Source organism: Lithobates pipiens, unplaced genomic scaffold (genome assembly GCF_037356315.1).
Source record: "Lithobates pipiens isolate NorthernLeopardFrog02 unplaced genomic scaffold, aLitPip1_a1.2 Scaffold_22, whole genome shotgun sequence".
Lineage (NCBI taxonomy): Eukaryota > Metazoa > Chordata > Amphibia > Anura > Ranidae > Lithobates > Lithobates pipiens.
This window is the reverse complement of record NW_027507784.1, coordinates 326,108,755-326,129,106: the sequence shown is the minus strand read 5'-3', so window position 1 is coordinate 326,129,106 and position 20,352 is coordinate 326,108,755. Positions and strand designations below refer to the sequence as shown.

At 45.9% G+C, this 20,352-nt stretch overlaps 1 protein-coding gene across 2 annotated transcripts in view; it reads left to right on the top strand.

Annotated features, from left to right (window-relative positions):
* The window catches only part of CCDC78 (coiled-coil domain containing 78), a 32,841-nt gene extending 13,406 nt beyond the window's left edge, over nucleotides 1–19,435 (top strand). The window contains exons 8-15 of one of the 2 annotated variants that reach the window (XM_077449565.1): nucleotides 816–894; nucleotides 5,825–5,950; nucleotides 6,804–7,012; nucleotides 9,923–10,097; nucleotides 12,271–12,305; nucleotides 12,618–12,693; nucleotides 14,367–14,467; nucleotides 14,593–19,435. In XM_077449565.1, coding sequence (XP_077305691.1) covers nucleotides 816–894; nucleotides 5,825–5,950; nucleotides 6,804–7,012; nucleotides 9,923–10,097; nucleotides 12,271–12,305; nucleotides 12,618–12,693; nucleotides 14,367–14,467; nucleotides 14,593–14,716 — 925 coding nt within the window. In that variant the 3' untranslated portion in view covers nucleotides 14,717–19,435. Of the gene's footprint in view, nucleotides 1–815; nucleotides 895–5,824; nucleotides 5,951–6,803; nucleotides 7,013–9,922; nucleotides 10,098–12,270; nucleotides 12,306–12,617; nucleotides 12,694–14,366; nucleotides 14,468–14,592 lie in introns of those variants that run through there. The other variant, XR_013261925.1, reaches the window with a different exon arrangement.
* Nucleotides 19,436–20,352: the final 917 nt, after the last annotated feature.

The window sequence follows — 20,352 nt, the reverse complement described above, 5'->3', positions numbered from 1 at the left end:
TGTGGAAACTTTCAAGACGTATGAATGTTTTTTCAAGGCGCTGTAAGTAATAACCATATATGTAATTTTAATTCATATTTTAAATAGGCCCCTTTTAGATATTAGATTTAGATTAGATTAGATTTAGCAGATTCAGGTCATTAATGAGAGTCTTTTTGCAGACAGAGTGCTATACTTAGCCAGTTGGGAAATTTAGGAAGGTTAGATAGCCTCATGAAATTTGTACATGTTTTTACGTTTTTTTATGATGATATAAAATAAACGTTTATATACATTTTTTACGGTTCTAGTTTTGCTTCATTTGTTAGTTTTTTGTTTTTTGTTTTTAGGGCAACCTTTAAAGTCCTTTACTTTTTCCTTCTTTTTTGTTCGAATTTTGATATTGATGTGGTGCCATATTAATCGAGACTTGTCTCTACGTATTAATGATTACTTAGATATTGCAAACCTGGGGCATAGATATGGCATAGCCTGTCCACCTGTAAATACGCAATGGCCAAGTCTAAAAGACAGCATGAGAGGGCTCCAGCATTCATCTGACCAACGTCAAGTGTAACCCGGCCTCTTAAATCCCGGAAGACCCTCGTGTTGGTTGCACAGTCTGCAAAAATAATGTCTGCCTTTGAGCGTGGCCAACAAATATCACATTGGAGTGAAGTGGATTTCAGTTGGCATGACTGCTGATTTTGACTAGCCATTGGTTGAAATTGTTATACTCCTCACAATTTCTTTGATGTTCTTTGATATTTCATGTGTTAAAACACAAATTAGCCTGTACATATAATTTAAGCTAACTCTAACCAATCCACCAACAGGGTAGCGATGGGTAAGGAGCTACAGGAAGCAAAAAGGGCGATCCGCAACACCCAGCACAAGATGGCTGAACAATCAGCGGTAAGTGTCCTGTCCTAAATGCAAGAAACATACCTTCTAATGCCGTGTACACACGACCGGACTTTCCGGCAGACTAGGTCCGACGGTCTTCCTGACAGAATTTCGGCGGACTTCCGACTGGCTTTCCGAACTAACGGACTTGGCCACACACAATCACACCAAAGTCCAACGGATTCGACCGTGATGACGTACGACCGGACTAGAATAAGGAAGTTCATAGCCAGTAGCCAATAGCTGCCCTAGCATCGGTTTTCGTCCGTTGGACTAGTATACAGACGAACTGATTTTTCAACCGTACTCGAGTCCGTCGGAAAGATTTGAAACATGTTCTAAATCTAAAGTCCGTCTGATTTTTCGTCAGCAAAGATCCGATGAAGCCCACACACGATCGAATTGTCCGACAGATTTGTTTCGTCTGACCTTTGCTGTCGAAAAGTCCGGCCGTGTGTATAAGACCCAGTCTGTATGGAGAATATGTCAGTTTGTTAACTTGATGAAATCCACAGGCACTGACAAGTGCATTTGACTTGCAGTTGACCTTCTGATGTTCATCTGACCTTCTGCTTTTGCATATCTATTTACTCATATGGGAAGATAAGAACGTTGAAACAGACCCTAAAGCCCCGTACACATGAGAGGACTTATGTCCGACAGACTTCCGAAGGAGTTCCGCCGGAGTTCTGACGGACTTTCTGAATGAGCGGACTTGGCCACACACAATCACACTAAACTCCGACGGATTCGAACGTGATGACGTACGACTGGACTCGAATAAGGAAGTTCATAGCCAGTAGCCAATAGCTGCCCTAGCGTCGGTTTTAGTCCGTCGGAATAGCATACACACGAGCGAATTTTTCGAAGGGACCGGGTCCGGCGGAGTTCCGTCGGAAAAATTTGAAGCATGTTCCATATTCTAAAGTCCGTCAGACTTTTGTGAATCAAAAGTCCGTTGCAGCCCACACACGATCGAATAGTCTGACGGAATCAGTCCGTCGGACCTTGGATGTTGAAAAGTCCGCTCGTGTGTACGCGGCATTACTCTTTCTGCTCTTTGCACCAAGCGGATGTTAGAATTATAGTTGTCCCAGTTTATTTTAAGGGATATGTTGAGGAGTTAAGGATGGGGCAACCATATGGCTGTTGTTATATTATTGGTGTACACCTATTTGGTACAAATCTAAGCCCTTGTACACACGGTCGGACATTCCGACAACAAAATCCATTGGATTTTGACCGAAGCTTGTGTTGCATACACACGGTCGGACAAAGTTGACGGAAAATATGATAGTTCGTAACTAGGGATGAGCTTCGAGTTCGAGTCGAACTCATGTTCTACTCGAACATTGCCTGTTCGCCTGTTCAGCGAACAGTGAACAATTTGGGCTGTTCGCAGCAAATTCGAAAAGCCGGAACACCCTATACAAGTCTATGGGAGAAATCTAAAGTGCTCATTTTAAAGGGTAATATGCAGATTACTGTCCTAAAAAGTGTTTGGGGACCCGGGTCCTGCCCCAGGGGACATGGATCAATGCAAAAAAAAGTTTTAAAAACGGCCGTTTTTTCAGGAGCAGTGATTTTAATAATGATTAAAGTGAAACAATAAAAGTGTAATATTCCTTTAAATTTCGTAGCTGGGGGGTATCTATAGTATGCCTGTGAAGGGGCGCATGTTTCTGGTGCTTAGAACTGTCGCTGCACAAAGTGTCATTTGTGCAGGAAAAAAAGTCATTTAAAATCACTTGCGGCTAAATTGTCGGGTCTCCGTAATACAGAGAACACTCAATGAGTGTTCTCTGTATTAGCCGACAATTCATTCATTCATTGATTAAAAAAAAAAAAAAAAAAAAAAAGCCTGGGGGTTCCCCTAAATTCAATTACCAGGCCCTTCAGGTCTGACATGGATATTAAGGGGAACCCCGTGTCAAATTTAAAAAACAATTGACGTGGGGGTCCCCCCAAATATCCATACCAGACCCTTCAGGTCTGATATGGATATTAAGGGGAACCCCGCATCAAATTTTAAAAAAAAATTGACGTGGGGGTCCCCCTAAAAATCCATATCAGACCCTTTATCCGAGCACGCAACCTGGCAGGCCGCAGGAAAAGAGGGGGGGACGAGAGAGCGGCCCCCCCTCCCTCCTGAACCGTACCAGGCCACATACCCTCAACATTGGGAGGATGCTTTGGGGGTCTGTGACCCCTCAAAGCACCTTGTCCCCATGTTGATAAGGACAAGGGCCTCATCCTCACAACCCTGGCCGTTGGTTGTGAGGGTCTGCGGGCGGGGGGCTTATCAGAATCTGGAAGCCCCCTTTAACAAGGGGACCCCCAGATCCCGGCCCCCCCCCTGTTTGAAATGGTAAGGGGGTACAAAAGTACCCCTACCATTTCACAAAGAAAGTGTCAAAATGGTTAAATAAGACAAACACACTTTTGAAAAATTCCTTTATTAAAAATGAAAAAAAAAAAAAAAAAGATTCCAGCGGTGCTAATCCATTCTTGCTATCCAGCGACGGATCTCCGGGGTCCAGCGATGGATGATCATATCCAGCGACGGGGGAATCTCTCAGTCCAGCGCTGTCCATGCATCCTTCTTCTGTCTCCTCTCCGGAGACACTGCAGAGAGCACAGCGCTGACGTTTCTTATATTGGGAGGGCGGGGCCACCCGTCACCTGACCCCGCCCCTCTGACGCTGCAGAGGGAAGCCAGGGGTTCCCCAGTGACGTGTGGGTGACCCCGCCCCCTCTGATGTAACGCAGGTTTCCGTTACATCAGAGGGGGCGGGGTCACCCACACGTCACTGGGGAACCCCTGGCTTCCCTCTGCAGCGTCAGAGGGGCGGGGTCAGGTGACGGGTGGCCCCGCCCTCCCAATATAAGAAACGTCAGCGCTGTGCTCTCTGCAGTGTCTCCGGAGAGGAGACAGAAGAAGGATGCATGGACAGCGCTGGACTGAGAGATTCCCCCGTCGCTGGATATGATCATCCATCGCTGGACCCCGGAGATCCGTCGCTGGATAGCAAGAGTGGATTAGCACCGCTGGAATCTTTTTTTTTTTTTTCATTTTTAATAAAGGAATTTTTCAAAAGTGTGTTTGTCTTATTTAACCATTTTGACACTTTCTTTGTGAAATGGTAGGGGTACTTTTGTACCCCCTTACCATTTCAAACAGGGGGGGGGCCGGGATCTGGGGGTCCCCTTGTTAAAGGGGGCTTCCAGATTCTGATAAGCCCCCCGCCCGCAGACCCTCACAACCAACGGCCAGGGTTGTGAGGATGAGGCCCTTGTCCTTATCAACATGGGGACAAGGTGCTTTGAGGGGTCACAGACCCCCAAAGCATCCTCCCAATGTTGAGGGTATGTGGCCTGGTACGGTTCAGGAGGGAGGGGGGGCCGCTCTCTCGTCCCCCCCTCTTTTCCTGCTGCCTGCCAGGTTGCGTGCTCGGATAAAGGGTCTGATATGGATTTTTAGGGGGACCCCCACGTCAATTTTTTTTAAAAATTTGATGCGGGGTTCCCCTTAATATCCATGTCAGACCTGAAGGGCCTGGTAATTGAATTTAGGGGAACCCCCACGCTTTTTTTTTTTTTTTTAATCAATGAATGAATGAATTGTCGGCTAATACAGAGAACACTCATTGAGTGTTCTCTGTATTACGGAGACCCGACAATTTAGCCGCAAGTGATTTTAAAAGACTTTGTTTCCTGCACAAATGACACTTTGTGCAGCGACAGTTCTAAGCACCAGAAACATGCGCCCCTTCACAGGCATACTATAGATACCCCCCAGCTACGAAATTTAAAGGAATATTACACTTTTATTGTTTCACTTTAATCATTATTAAAATCACTGCTCCTGAAAAAACGGCCGTTTTTAAAACTTTTTTTTGCATTGATCCATGTCCCCTGGGGCAGGACCCGGGTCCCCAAACACTTTTTAGCACAGTAACTTGCATATTACCCTTTAAAATGAGCACTTTAGATTGTGAACGTTCGAGTCCCATAGACTTTAATAGGGTTCTAAAGTTCACACAAAGTTTAGGTCTGTTCGCAGGTTCTGGTGCGAACCGAACAGGGGGGTGTTCGGCTCATCCCTATTCGTAACGTGATGACATTCGTTACGACGGGACTACGTTCAGGCTAGTAGCCAATAGCTTTGGTCTAGGAATTTGATCTGAGCATGTGTGGCACTTTGTCCGATCGGAATTCTCTACAAATGATCGGACAAAGTCCGATCGGATCATGTTGTCAGAAAATTTTATAGTCCAGCTCTAAAACTTTTTCGGTCGGATATTCTGACGGAAACAGTCCGATGGAGCCCACACACGTTCGGATTATCCGACAACACGGTCCAATCGGACATTTTCCGTGTGTACAAGGGCTTAGAAGCTGTTTCTTCATTAATTTAATGCACAGTTAAAAAAAATATCCAGTATATAAAAAAGTGTTTTACTTGGTAAATAGTAAAATAATGCAAAAATTCCATGCCTAACCATTATATAGCTGAACAGTATAAAGAGAGAGGCAACGCAATTCTCTTACCCACCATGCTGCACACTTTCAGGCATTGCCCTTCTTCCAGCCACTGCAAGAATGTTTTCTGCTTTCAGCAGGTTTGTGTCATCAGATATATTTTTATATATTGGCATAAGTGTTGTTTACTGGCGGTACACTTTAATAAAGTCATCAATAAAGCAATATACAGTCCCAAAGTTCTATCTGACTACTACTGAAAGAGTACCAGTCACTCATACAATGGATGCAGCCAACTCATAAACCAATTTTATAAATATATACACACAAGACGGCTGCTTTGCTGTGATTGGATGAGAGGCACTTTCATTGACCATGGGTAGATCCAAGGAGGGACTTTTTATCTACATAACATGGACACCAGTGATTATGATTGATCATATTGTTTCTTCTCCAGGTCCTCCTGACATCCCAGAGCCAGATGAAGGAAACCGAGGCAGAAAACTCACGTCTCCAGCTGCAGCTAAAAGAACTGAATGAGGAATATCGATCCCGTCTCAACCGCTACATCCAGGACCTGGCTGTAAGTATCTGCCTTAAGGTGACCATTAGCATTGCAACCCAGTTGTACAACCAGGGCCGTCTTTAATATAGATTGGACCCTGGGCAAAATTTCTCTTGCCCCCCCCCCATGCAATTTCCCTCTCCACTTACTCTGAGACGTACAATAAATAGCAGCTAGACTTAAAATCAGTTTTCTGTATCAGATCAGGCAGCGATTGCGATTGGTTGACAGCAGTTACAGCATATCATTACTGCTTACTGACTAGTTGCTAGAGGTTACAGCACACATTACAGATCACTGATTAGTTGCTAGAGGTTACAGCACATCACCTCCTCACAGCAGGGGAGCATGATATACATAGGAATGCCACCTTTATTTGCATATCAATGCAGCTGGCCGCAGCTATTTACTTAGTATTGTCGCCGCTATTTACATACGAATGACGGTTATTTACATGTAAACACAGGGTCTGCAGGTGAGTCATCTGCACACAACAATAAAGCAGAGCTGGGCAGCATTAGTACCAGCACTTCACACTGAGATATTGGGACAGAGCACAGGAATGAAACTTCAATGGACAAGGGGATTTAAACCTAGATAGTTGGCAAGTATGAGGCAGCTGTTTTGGGCCCCACAACAATGACAGGGCCCAGAACAGCTGCCCCTTTTGCCCTGCCTTAAAGGCGGCCCTGTGTACAACCTATGTATAACTGCCTTTTGATGTGCAGGGTTCCTTGTGGGTACAGTCTGGTATTTTTTCTTTGGATTTCATTTAATGTGATAATGCTCAAATCCCAAATCCCGTAACTCCCATGTGTAGGAAACACAGCACTGGTATTGATAAAGACAGTTTGTTTTGTCCCATCTGTAGGAATACGTGGATGGGAATCTGAGAAACGGTACATCCGGTAGACCACAGCTGGAGCCCGCTCGGTTGAAACAGTATGTGGACAGCATGCTGAGTGACATGAAAGCCTCACACAGATCTAGAGAGGAGCAGCTCGCCAGCGCCGCCCGGCAATACAAAAAGAGGATGCAGAATCTGGTCAAAAAACATGAGAGTCTCCTCATTGCCTATCGGTGAGAGGGGGTGATGAGCAATCAGCAGGGCAGGACTTACCATTGGGCTTGACTGGGCTCAAGCCCATGGGCCCCACCCAATAGGGTGCCCCTCCGAGATACATAGCCGAGTGTACTCGGCTCAGCTCTGCTCACAGTCACGCCCAGTCCCGACCTATGATGGACATAACACAGAGACTGGGCGTGACTGTGAGCCGAGCTGAGTACACTACTCTCGGCTCCGCTCGGGACTGCGAGAGGACCCGAGAGCTGCCGAGAGGACCGAGAGCTGCCCAAATACACAGGACTCTGTATCTCGGCGGCGTCATTTTTAAACTTCAAGACTGCAATGACAAGGCTGCAAATGACACTGGGGCAAGGCTGTAAATGACAAAGCTACACTGACAAGGCTGCAAATGACACTGACAAGGCTGCAGATGGATGGGCAAGGTTGCAAATGGATGCTGATAAGGCTGCATTGATGGGCATTTAAATGTACGTTTTTCTCAAACTTCCCTCCTAAAAGTTTTTTTCCCTAAAATTCCCGCCTAAACTTGGGGTGCGTGTTATATGCTGGCTCGTGTTATACGCTGATAAATACGGTAATGTATAGAAGGTAGGGCCCGAAAGTGACTCAAGCCCAGGGGCCCCCACCACCCTAAGTCCTGCCCTGGCAATCAGACACATCAGGATATTTCTACAGTATAGACAGTATAGATGAGGACCAACTTCTCCATTAATGTCTGGTGGACCACACCATTATGACAGCACTAGATCATGTGGTCTGTAGTTGCAACTTGAAATCTACTAATAAGACCTCCCTGTTTTGTTTTAATATCATTAAGGCTCCTTGTACACTGAGGCACTTCTAAACTGCCAGTAAAACGCTGAGCACTTTTGAAGAGCTTTTCAGGCGCTTTTGACAAGCTTTTCAGGCGCTTTTGAAGAGCTTTCCATTACTTTCAATGGAGAGGGACGTTTTTTTCCCCGCCCTGCCAGCAAACTGCCCCAGTGTGAAAGAATTCACTGATTTTAATGGAAATAGGTTTTCGGGAGCTTTTCAGGCACTTTTTTTTTTAGCTTGAAAGCACCTGAAAAGCCCCTCAGCATGAAAGGGGTCTAAAGAAAGAACTGAAATCTCATAACTTTTTATCCCTTTAAAAGAAAAGTATGTTAGTATGATTTCGAAAAAAAAATAATAATAACATATGCTGCATCTGTCCACTGCCGGCTCTGAGATTGAGAAATGAGCGATCAAAGACTGCTGAAAGCTCGGTTCTCAGAGCTCCATAAGCAGAGAGCTGGTGCCTGTCAGGCACCGTCTCTCTGCTCTGTTCTCATTGGAGCGCTGGGCTGCGGAGGGTGCAGGACTGGCTGGCTCAGGCTCTCAGTGGCTCACTAAGAGGCTGAGCCAGGTGCCAGTCTAGGGCTGTGGGCAGATCCCGACTTTATTGTCACGATCTTGCCGTTGCTCAGACCAGCTCTATGACATCAGCCAACAGCGAGCTTCAGCACGCTGTCTGCTGAAAACGAGTCACAGGTGTGCAGAACAAACTGCACTCCTGTGATCCACAGGAGTATAGCCAAACAAGCTTTGGCTGTACTCCTTTATAACACTATACCCCTTGTAGCATGTTATGATTTTTGACTGGTTTTTACTTGGCCTTAAGATACCTTTTCAGCAGTGAAATTTATACTACCTGTCCTCCCACTACAGTGGTCTGTGCTGACAGAGCTGACTAATAGCTACACCCCTTAGCACAGGTGTCCTTACACAGATCTGTATTGCAAAGAGAGAAAGAGAAGGGGCTTATTTGACCAGGTCTGTTACTGAGTGCTGATTACTGAGTGCATTGGGTCTAAGGCTGATTATACATATATTATATGTTATGCCCCGTACACACGAGAGGGATTAAGTCTGACAGACCTCCAAAGGAGTTCCGCCGGAGTTTCGACGGAGTTCCGACGGAGTTCTGGCGGACTTTTCGACCGAACGGACTTGACCACACACCATCACACCAAACTCCGACGGAGTCGAACGTGATGACGTACGACTGGATTCGACGTAGGAAGTTCATAGACAGTAGCCAATAGCTGCCCTAGCGTCGGTTTTAGTCCGTCGGAGTAGCACACACACGAGCAAATTTTTCGAAGGGGACCGGGTCCGGCGGAGTTCCGTCGGGAAAATTTGAAGCATGCTTCATTTCTAAAGTCCGTCAGACTTTAGCGAAGCTAAAGTCCGTTGCAGCCCACACACGATCGGATAGTCTGACGGACTCAGTCCATCGGAGTTTGGATGTCGAAAAGTCCGCTCGTGTGTACGGGGCATTCGTTTTTTATCATTCAGCCAAAAATGAGTTGGATTGAGGAATCCAACCCCCCACCTCCAGGACATTGTATTCTGACTTCCATCAGAGTCCATAATTCTGACACCCATCAGAGTACACTGATCAGCAACTGCAGCTGATGGGCTGCAGCCACTGATCAAAGAAAACATTTCCAGAATATCTCTTTGATAGAAGTCGATCAAATGATCAACTTGTGCCCATCATTTGGATAGGATCCACACTGATTGAAATTCAGCTGGTCGTGGCTGAACTGGTCTAGTTTCAAGTAGTGTTTGGCAAGTTTAACTCTGAAGCCTATTGGATTGTACCGTCATATTTAGAGGTTGTAAGTATAATGTCCATCTGAATAGATATCTAAGTAGGGCTTTAAGCTGTAGCGCTAAAGGAGTTATTTTGAGACCACATACCTCAGATCTCCAATGGAGCCTATTTTGAGGTGCTACAAACAGCCTTCGAACAGTGACAACATATGGTGATGGAACAATCCTGGCTGAAATGGCTGTAGACCATACTGTTATATATGTTTAGGAAGGGTCTTCTCCCCTCCAGCAGACAAACATACATGTGCACTCTTCTCTTACAGCATGCAGAGGGAGCAGATCATGGCTCTGGGAAGCAATGACATGGACCCTGGACCTCCTGAACACCATTTCTCTATCACTGACCCCGAGCTGCAAAGTCAGTCCACATTGGAACTAAGTAGACTGCGAGAGGACAAGGCTCGGCTGGAGAACATGATCCAGGATTTAAAGGAGAAGGTCAGTATAAGATGTTGTAGTCAACATCTAGTCGGTGAGAGGGGGTGATGAGCAATCAGACACATCAGGATATTTCTACAGTATAGCTCAGGACCAACGTCTCCATTAATGTCTGGTGGACCACACCATTATGACAGCACTAGATCATGTGGTCTGTAGTTGCAACTTGAAACCTACTAATAGGGCCTCCTAATGTGTCTCATTAAAGAAAGGACTGAAGTCTCACAACTTTTTATCCCTTTAAAAGAGAAGTATGTTTTATGCATTTTTTTAAATCATATTAACCTATGCTGCCTCTGTCCACCGCCTGCTCTCAGACTGAGAAATGAGCGATCAAAGACCGCTGAAAGCTCGGTTCTCAGAGCTCCATAAGCAGAGAGCTGGTGACTGTCAGGCACCGTCTCTCTGCTCTGCTCTCAATGGAGCGCTGGGCTGTAGAGGGTGCAGGAGCAGCTGGCTCAGGCTCTCAGTGGCTTGCTATGAGGCTGAGCCAGGTGCCAGTCTAGGGTTGTGGGCAGATCCCAACGAAAATTGCTTTTGAAAAAGACTACTGTATATATTTTAGAAATTATTTTCTTTGTTATATTCAGGAATAAGAAACCTTTTTTTATTGTTTTCTTTTTGGTGTGACAATTAAATTCCTGGAATACACTGTAAAAAAAAAAAAAAAATTGTGCAGGAGCATTGTCGTGGTGGAGAATCCATGTGACTGTCCAGAGTACTGGTCTTTTCCTCCAAACAGATTCCCGTTATCTTTTCAGCATTCCAAGAAACAATATTGGTTGCCTATTGTACCATGTTCTATGAACTCGCCGTGAACTATCCCCTTGTGATAAAAAAAAAAAACACACCAGCATGAGCGTACGAGGGTTCGCACTATGTCCACATTTGCATCCGTACTTTGTGTTTTTGGCTGTCCACTTCTTGCATCATTGTGAACGTCTTTCTGCTCCTACTCAAACCTCCTATGCCATTCCAAAATCCCTCATTTCTTCATTGAATGTTCACCATAAGCCTGTTGCAACAGATATAAAGTTTTCCAATTTTCGCGCAAAATTTTATTCTGTGCTCGAGACTCCGGCTGCACATTTTCGGCCAACAGTGCAACGCACACACATGTTATTTCTTCTACTAATCCATAAAGACCGTGTGAACTGGTCTGTGACCCAGGCGAGTGCAAGTTGGAATATGTCAGAATATGACCTAGTATGAATGGCTGCATTACTCGCCACCATAAAGCTAAACCGCGGGCATTCTGGGAATTAAATTGTCACAGCTTGTATATGCATAAAGACTTCTGTACACAGGCGTACAGATTTGCCGCGTACAGATCCACAACCATACATTATCCAATGTGAATACAGCAGTATTTCCTGTCATGGGCTCATGCACACTGCTGTGTTTTGTCCTACAGCATTTATCTGTGTAAACCTAAACTAGGAAAATCTGCATTCACGGCCTTGCATATGGACCATATAATTAACGCTGTACGCATGTGAACCTTTGCACCGACATTTGCATGCCTCCAGAGTACATCGACTTTAATGGACGCAGTTGCCACTTGGGGCCAACTAGTAAAAATTAAAAATGTGTAGCCAGTGGTGCCGCCGCTGCTACACTACTACTGATGTTTACATCATCCCCTTAAAGAGAACATAAACCCTGATGGGTTTTACTTCCTCTTTTGTTTCCTACAAAGTAAAAGAATACTAGCCCATTATGTGGCACTTACCTGCAAGCGAAGTCTGCGATGGCCCCGCTGGAGGCCGCATCCATCTTCACCCCTCTTCCTTCCGGGGGCCGCGAACTCCGGCTCTGTGAATGGCCGGAGCCGCATGACATCACTCCCGCGCTTGTGTGCGGGAGCCGCCAGTCACGGCGCTCACTAGTGAAGAAACGGCACTAACAGGCTGTAAATGCAGGTTTTCTGCTAGGGTTGCCACCTGTTCAGTATTCACCTGGGTTTGGCTTAAAGAAAAGGTGGCAACCCTATTTTTTGCACATTAATTAGTTGTTGTGAATAACCTGTAAAGCAGACTCAGCAGAAGTTCCTCTATACACAGATATGACTCGTCCCTTGAAAACCATTTCCATACAATCATGTTCAAGTTATTTTTTAAGAAATGTTCTCGTAATTACTCAGCTTGGTAACTGTATAATATCTCACTTGCAGAGACGCATCAATGAAAATACAGCATCCAATCAAAAGTAAGTATTAAAGTCAAACGCTGGGCTAAACTGTATTTTTGTAAAAGTCCCTTTTTAAATGAAAAAATAGAGCAGGTCTAGCTGCAAAACTAACCTCCTAGCCTTTGCTGTCTCCTGAAGTAATTAACTTTCGCCACAAGATGTCCTCAGTCTTCTAGGATAAATGACGCCCAGCATCATACATCATTATCATGGGCACATATCCCAACAATACAGCAGCCTTGGCCACCACTGCTATTGGGATAGTACAGATAGTACAGACAAATCATTGTACACAGCAATACTAACAGACGTGTCTTCTTTACTGTACAGATTACAAGGACAGATGAGTGAGGAGAACTGGGCAGAGATCAGGAAACAGCTGAGAGAATTCACACACAATACACAGGTCAGTACTATACAAACTATATGATCAATTAAAGGGTCGTCCACCCAGGACTGGGTATTTCAGTATTTGGTAGATACTGGAGAGTGACCATTATGAGGGGTTCCTACTATCCCTGTGCTGAGTTCCTGGGTCTGTACATCTGCTGTGCCCATTATGAGGAGTTCCCACCATCCCTGTGATGAGTTCCCAAGTCTGTACACCTGTTGTGCCCAATATGAGGGGTTCCCACCATCCCTGTGCTGAGTTTCCAGGTCTGTACACCTGCTGTGCCCATTATGAGGGGTTTCCAGTATCTCTGTGCCAAGTTCCTTGGTCTGTACACCTGCTGCTGTGCCTATTATGAGGGCTCCCACCATCCTTCTGCCGAGTTCCTGGGTCTGTACATCTACTGTGCCAAATATCGATGGTTCCCACCATCCTTGAGATGAGTTCCCAAGTCTGCACACCTGTTGTGCCCATTATGAGGGGTTCCCACCATCCCTGTGGTAAGTTTCCAGGTCTACATGCCTGCTGTGCCCATTATGAGGGGTTCCCATCATTCCTGCGCTGAGTTCCCAAGTCTGCACACCTGTTTTGCTCATTATGAGGGTTTTCCACAATCCCTGTGATGAGTTATTAGGTCTGTACACCTGCTGTGCCCATTATGATGGGAACTCATCACAGGGATGGTTTAAACCCAAGTCTGCACACCTGTTGTGCCCATTATGAGGGGTTCCCACCATCCCTGTGATGAGTTCCAAGGTCTATTATGAGAGGTTCCCATCATCCCTGCAAAGAGTTTCGGGGTCTGTACACCTGCTGTGCCTATTATGAGGGGTTCCCACCATCCCTGTTCTGCAATCGGTGTATCACTGTTGCAATACACAGGCTCTTTCTATGTATTCCCCCAAGCTCAGATCTGTATAGAGGTAAGGACCTACTGTAAAGGAGGCTGCAGTAAGTGCAGCTTTAAGGAGGATGGAACACTGGTGGATGTTATAGTCCTTGATGGGGGATGGCACTTGTAGTAATTTCCAATGAGCAATCCTGGACTTTAATAATGCGGAACGAACGCAGAAGCATCCCCTAATTCAGGCAAGGGGTTTGGGTTTTAAGGATGTTGCATGTGACTGTGCTTCAAAGTTACATCCTAAATACATACCTCCCAACATTTTGAGATGGGAATGAGGGACACCTACTAGTAAACGTATGCAGGCATAGGACACACCCCCTGTCACACCCCCTTAAAGGAGAATTAACCCAAAAAAAAAAGGTTCATTAAATCCACAAGGGCTTTTTTTTAACCACTAATATTCCTTTATATTGGCTTTTAAAGTTGACAAATGCAGCAATTTAGAATTTGGATGAAAGGTTTAGCGCTGGGAAACACTTTTTGAAACATAAAAAGTTAATTTTATACCCAGCTATATAGATCAGACCAAAATGAGGGACAAAGGGGAACAGAGGGACATTGCTCCAAATCAGGGACAGTCCCTCACAATCAGGGACAGTTGGGAGCTATGTAAATATGTAAGGTGCGACATGAAACACGGTCTAAAAAGTGGATTTGGCCTTTAAATAAGTTTGTCTGAGATATTGCTGCCACCTATTGGTAATACTTAGTAAAGCCACCTCGTTAGTACAGCCCTGACTATATACTGTATGCGATTTACATTCTTATTTTTTACCTCTAGGAGGATCTGGAGAGGGAGAGGAGTCAGCTTCTATCGCGGGCCTTGGTGGCAGAAGAGCAGGTGACAGAGCTGCAAGAATATGTGGATAAACACTTAGGAAGGTGGGCTCACATTCGCATGAACTGGAATATGTCTGTCTCTGACAGAGCGGGAAATAAAAATTCACGCCATATTCACCCCGTTATAAAGATGAATTCATTATGACCCATTTTCTCTATTTCTGCAGGTACAAACAGGAGATAATTCGCTTACGTAAGCTTCTCGGCAGCGAAAGCCCACGAGCGTTCAGCGCTGACGGCCCTTACTCCTATCAATCCAGAGGGGCGAGGAGGAGCACCCACGACATTTGACCGGCCTGCTTAAGTGACTACCTTCCGTACAGCACACTGGACAACATAACCGTGGACTAAAAACACAGCCATGTGCTGACCTGGATAACGCTCCACCATTTATTTTACAACCGGCAGATCTGTGTTTGGGAAGATGGCCTTCTTCATTAATGTTGCTGCAGGCAATATACCGTGTTTCCCCAAAAAATAAGACCTACCACGAAAATAAGACCCAGCGTTATTTTCCAGGAAAGCTGCAATATAAGCCCTACCCCGAAAATAAGCCCTAGTTTAAAGCGGGAGTCCACCGGGACTCCGCGTTTTTTTTTTTTTACTTTTAAATAGTGACACTTACCTGTCCAGCGCGCCCGCGATGTCGGCACCCGAAGCCGATCGCTCGCTCGTCTGGCGGGTCTTGCTGCCGCCATCTTGGGTATGGGAATCAGGAAATGGAGCTTCGGCTTCATTTCCCGGTTCCCTACTGCGCATACGCGAGCCGTGCGGCGCAATCCGGACGGTCCCCGCTGCCTCTGAGAGCTGTGTGTTTCCCAGCAGGCAGCGGGGCACTTGCGGAAAGGGGCGTAACGTACGCCCCTTTCCGCAGAGAGCTAGCCCAGAAGTGGCTGCAGTTACCTGGATTATCCAGGTAACTGCACCCCCCTCCCCCCTGAAAGGTGCCGATTGTGGCGCCGGAGGGGGGGGGATTCCGATGAGCGGAAGGTCCATTTTAGGGTGGACCTCCGCTTTAAAATGTTTGTAAAATCCTATAATCCACTCTATTACAGTAGTATATAATAATAGTACAATGTGTGTGTGCATCTGTAATATAATTGCAGAGGAGAGAGAGCTCCGGCGGGTCACAGAAGAGCAGAGCGGTGCTATAACGAAGGTATTTGGCCCAATTATATTACAGAAACAAACACATTGTACATTATATACTACTGTAATGCCCTGTATACACGGTCGGAAATTCCGATGGAAAAGGTCCGATCGGATTATATTGACGGAAAATCCAATCGTGTGTGGGCTCTATCGGACTTTTTCCATCAGAAATTCAGACGGAAAAGTTCTGATCGGATTATATTGTCAGAAAATCTGATCGTGTGTGGGTTCTATCAGACTTTTTCCATCAGAAATTCAGACGGAAAAGGCCCGATCGGATTATATTGTCGGAAAATCCGATCGTGTGTGGGTTCTATCAGACTTTTTCCATCAGAAATTCCGATGGAAAAAATTTGAGAGAAGGATCTTATATTTTCAGACAAAAAAAAAACCGATCTGACTTTTTCCAATCGTTTGTAGAGAATTCCGTTCGGACAAAGGGCCACGCATGCTCAGATCAAATTACCAGACCAAAGCTATTGGCTACTAGCCTCAACGTAGTCCCGTCGTAACGAACGAACGTCATCATGTTCCGAACGATTGGATTTTCAGACAACTTTGTCCGACCGTGTGTATGCAACACCAGTTTAGGACAAAATCCGTCGGAAAAAATCCAACGGATTTTGTTGTCGGAATGTCCGACCCGTGTGTACAAGGGCATTATAGAGTGGATTATAGGATTTTACAAACATTTCAACTCAGTTCACACCGGGGATTCCTGTCAGGCAGGGAGGGAGAGGGGGAGAGAAGACAGAGCATTACATGGTAAGACCTACCCCAAAAATAAGCCCTACTGTGTCTTTTGTTCCCAAAATTAATATAAGACCCGGGCTTATTTTCGGGGAAACGCGTTAGCAAACACCATAAGAAAAATCAACAGGCTTCAGATCTTCAGAAGAATTTATTGATAGTATAAAAATATCATTATTTAAGGCGGATATATTAGAGATACTGTAATATTTAAAACAATAAAATGGATAAAACCGCTTGTACATTTTAAATATATATATATATATATTTTTTTTAAACAAACATTAAAAAACAATAATATATGATTCAAATAAATAATTATAGTTTTATGATCACATTGTGCCCCCCTTGCCCTATGGCTTTGGCACTGATACCCGAGGTATACCAAATGTTTATCTGAATAGCTGTAATCGCACTTACACTGATACTCATATTATTTCTCAACACTCTGAAAATACTTTTTGTTGTATTCTAAAGCCCAAATGAACTTTCAATTTAAATCAGCTAAATAGATATGAGGTGCATCAAACCAAAAAGGTGTGCAGAGTCTTAGGGCACTTTCACACTGGGGCGGGGGAGGGGTGAGGTGGTTTCATTAGAAGGGTCCATTCACATGATCACACGGTACACATATGCAGGGGCGGACTGACAACTCATGGGGCCCCCAGGCAATAGGAGAAGATTATGGGGCCCTCGGGCAATAGGAGATTATGGGGCCCCCAAGCAATAGATTATACACACACACAGACACACAATATACACACACTAAAAAGGTACTGGAGAGGCGGGGCAGCTATAATCTTGGGATTTTTTTTTAAAAACACAGATTTTTACATACTGTCCCTGGTTTTATTGAGGCTGGCAACCCTGATGGGGCCCCTTGGTGGCATGGGGCCCTCGGGCAGTGCCCGAGTGCGCGAATGGTCAGTCCGCCCCTGCACATATGGAAACGTTTCGGAGCCACGCAGGGCTCCCACAAGTGACGTTTGGGTACCATTATTTTTTTTTTTTACTGGCACCCTAAACCCGATGTGATTCTGCTGCAACTGTCGCCCAGCAATCATGCCAAAACGTGCGGTTAAAATTCTTGGTTGGCTTATCACCCAAAAAGGAGCAGAAGCTTCCTTTAGGTGATAAGTGCGCATAAGGCAGCCCATTGAAGTGAATGGGCTGCCCTTTGCGCGACACACATTTTCTGCAAGAAAATCGCGCATTCAAAAATTACAAGCAGGAACGCTCGTTTCCCGCTAGTCTGAAAAGTCTGAACGGGGGGGACGCAGAAAGTTATCTATCTTCTTCAGGAGAGGAATGTATATTGTAGCTATATGATGAAAATTTAAAGCGGTAGTAAATGGCTGAAATAAAAAAAAAACCTGCAAGGCAATGACATAATGTGCTAGTATGCATCACAAACTAGCACATTATGAAATACTCAGCGCGGTCGCTGCTGTGGGACATGTTACCCCGGTGTTTATTCTGGGTTTGTGGGCTCCGGCTCTGTGAGTGGCCGGAGCCGCAATGATGTCACCCCCGCGCATCTCCGGGAGCCCTCGGTTCTGGCAAGAAGCTCTGAAGTTCCAGCACCACATGCTGGACCTTCAAAGTGCAGGTGCCGCTGACGTCAGTGGCTGCATGCAGGGTGAATATCTCTTCAATGCTACAGGTTTAGGAGACATTCATTTTACCTACAGACCTGTAGGTACAAATCACCAAGAGGGGAATACAACCGCTTTAATGCAGTAGCAATCCATTTGCCCAGAGGAATAAACAAATTGCACCAAAGATCTGAAGGCACTTAGGCTCGGTTCACACAGGGGCGACTTGTCCAGGCGACTTCGCCGCCTGACAAGTAGCGCCCCGTTCTGTACTACGGAACCGTTCTAATAGGAGCGACTCGAGTCGCTCCGACTTAGAAAAAAGGTTCCTGTACTACTTTTGCGGCGACTTCGGGCGACTTGCATTGACTTCTATACAGAAGTCGTTTTGCAAGTCGCCGCTGAGGTCGCGGCAGGTCGCGGCGCTGCAAGTCGTGCCGCGTACTGTGTGAACCGAGCCTTAGTGGATTGTTACTATTACAAAACGATGTTCCTGTATAAGAAAGGCACAGTGGCGGCCCGTGCATTAAGGGCGCACGGGCGCCGCCCCCTCTCTCCAGCCGCCCCCTCTATCACCAATAGATAGATCCATGCATTGCATGAATCCATCTATGACCACCGCTGCCACCCCCTATTTCTCGGCCCCTTTTCGGGCGCAGGGCGCCTGAATTACAGCGGCGGGTGGTGTTTTTGAAGCACTTGATTAGAGCCATAGGCTCTAATAGGCTTCAAAAATGCTTGCAGGTCACTCAGCTGTGTTAGAAAAGCGAATGAATATTCGCTTTCCTAACACTAAACCGTCTCTCCGCCAATCAGGTGCTCGGGTCTGTTACCTGTCACCTGATTGGCTGAAATGACAGGCGCTGCTATTGGATGCCTATCAGGTGGAGAGGACGGCAGGAGACGCATTGGAGGACCCCGCTTGTCGCCATCACCCGCTGCCCCACCAAGACAGGGTAAGTGCCGGGCAGATGGCGAGCGGGTGGGGGTCTCACTGGGGGCATTCAAGGGCACACTGGCAGCATTTAATGGGCACACTGGCAGCACTTGATGGGTACACTGGCAACGTTTGATGGGCACAGTGGCAGCATTTGATGGGCACACTGGCAGTGTTTGATGAGCACAGTGGCTGCAATTGATGGCACAGTGGAGCATTTGAGGGCATAGTAGCAGCATTTAATGGGCACACTGGCAGCAATTGATGGCAGAGTGTCCGCAATTGATGGCAGAGTAGAAGCATTTGATGGCACAGTGGTAGCATTTGATGGGCACAGTGGCAGCATTTGATGGGCACACTGGCAGCATTTGATGGGCACAGTAGTAGCATTTGATGGGCACAGTGGCAGCATTTGATGGGCACAGTGGCAGCATTTGATGGGCACACTGGCAGCATTTGATGGCACAGTGGCAGTTTTTGAGGGCACAGTGGCAGTTTTTGAGGGCACAGTGGCAGCGTTTGATGGGCACAGTGGCAGGGCTTTAATTTAATTTTCAAAATGTTTCCCCCCCCCCCCCACAAAAAAAAAATTTTGAGCACCAGCCGCCACTGAGGCACCGCTGTAGATGTAGCTAGAGTGCGGCTATTTTGCAGCCAAGCACGGGTCTAAAAAGTCCTTCAATGAGCATGCACAAAAATTCAATAAAGAAGTGCAGAGTTCCCTTTACTGGTGTTTTTTAGTGTCCTTAGAAAGGTACAGCCACTAGTGGTCGTCACCCCATTAAACAACATTGGTGGAGTTTCTGGAAATGGAAACAGAGGCGCCACTCTAAGTGCAGTATTAAAAGAGTGCTTTAATAAAAACTTAAAATTTGGTACTCACAAAAGTACACTAGCAATAGGCGTGTAAACAAGAAACTGCCAAGTACCCATGGAGTGGATTCATTCTGTGAACTGGAGGGTGGTGGTATTCAGTAGAGCAAGCTGAAACATACACTGCTCCTTCCTCAGGCCTAACGTGGGCAGTGATTGGACCGGAGTTATATGGGCAGGAAAAGGTCCTGATTGGCCTCCCATCGCCTATTGCTTTGTGAGTACCAAATGTTATGCTTTTATTAAAGCACTCTTTTAATACTGCACTTAGAGTGGCTCCTCTGTTTCCATTTCCAGTGTTCCTAGAAGATTGCTGTGCTGCGTCTTAGTCTTCAAACAGGGCTGCCTTCTACAGTTGCTGTTTTTTTAACTACATGATATGGACTTTCATAAGCTATGACTTGTTTTCTTGTCATTATTCTTCTTGTGACTGTTTATTAGTGATGGACGAACTTCCGACGGGACGTTTCGCGAACGCGAAATGCGAACGGACCCAAACGTTCGCGAAACCGAACGTTCGCCGCGGGCCCCATTGACTTCAATGGGAGGCGAACTTTGCAAACCTTCATGTCGAATTTGCGGCCACGTGGTAATTATTAGGGGGTAAAACGTAGTCCCAC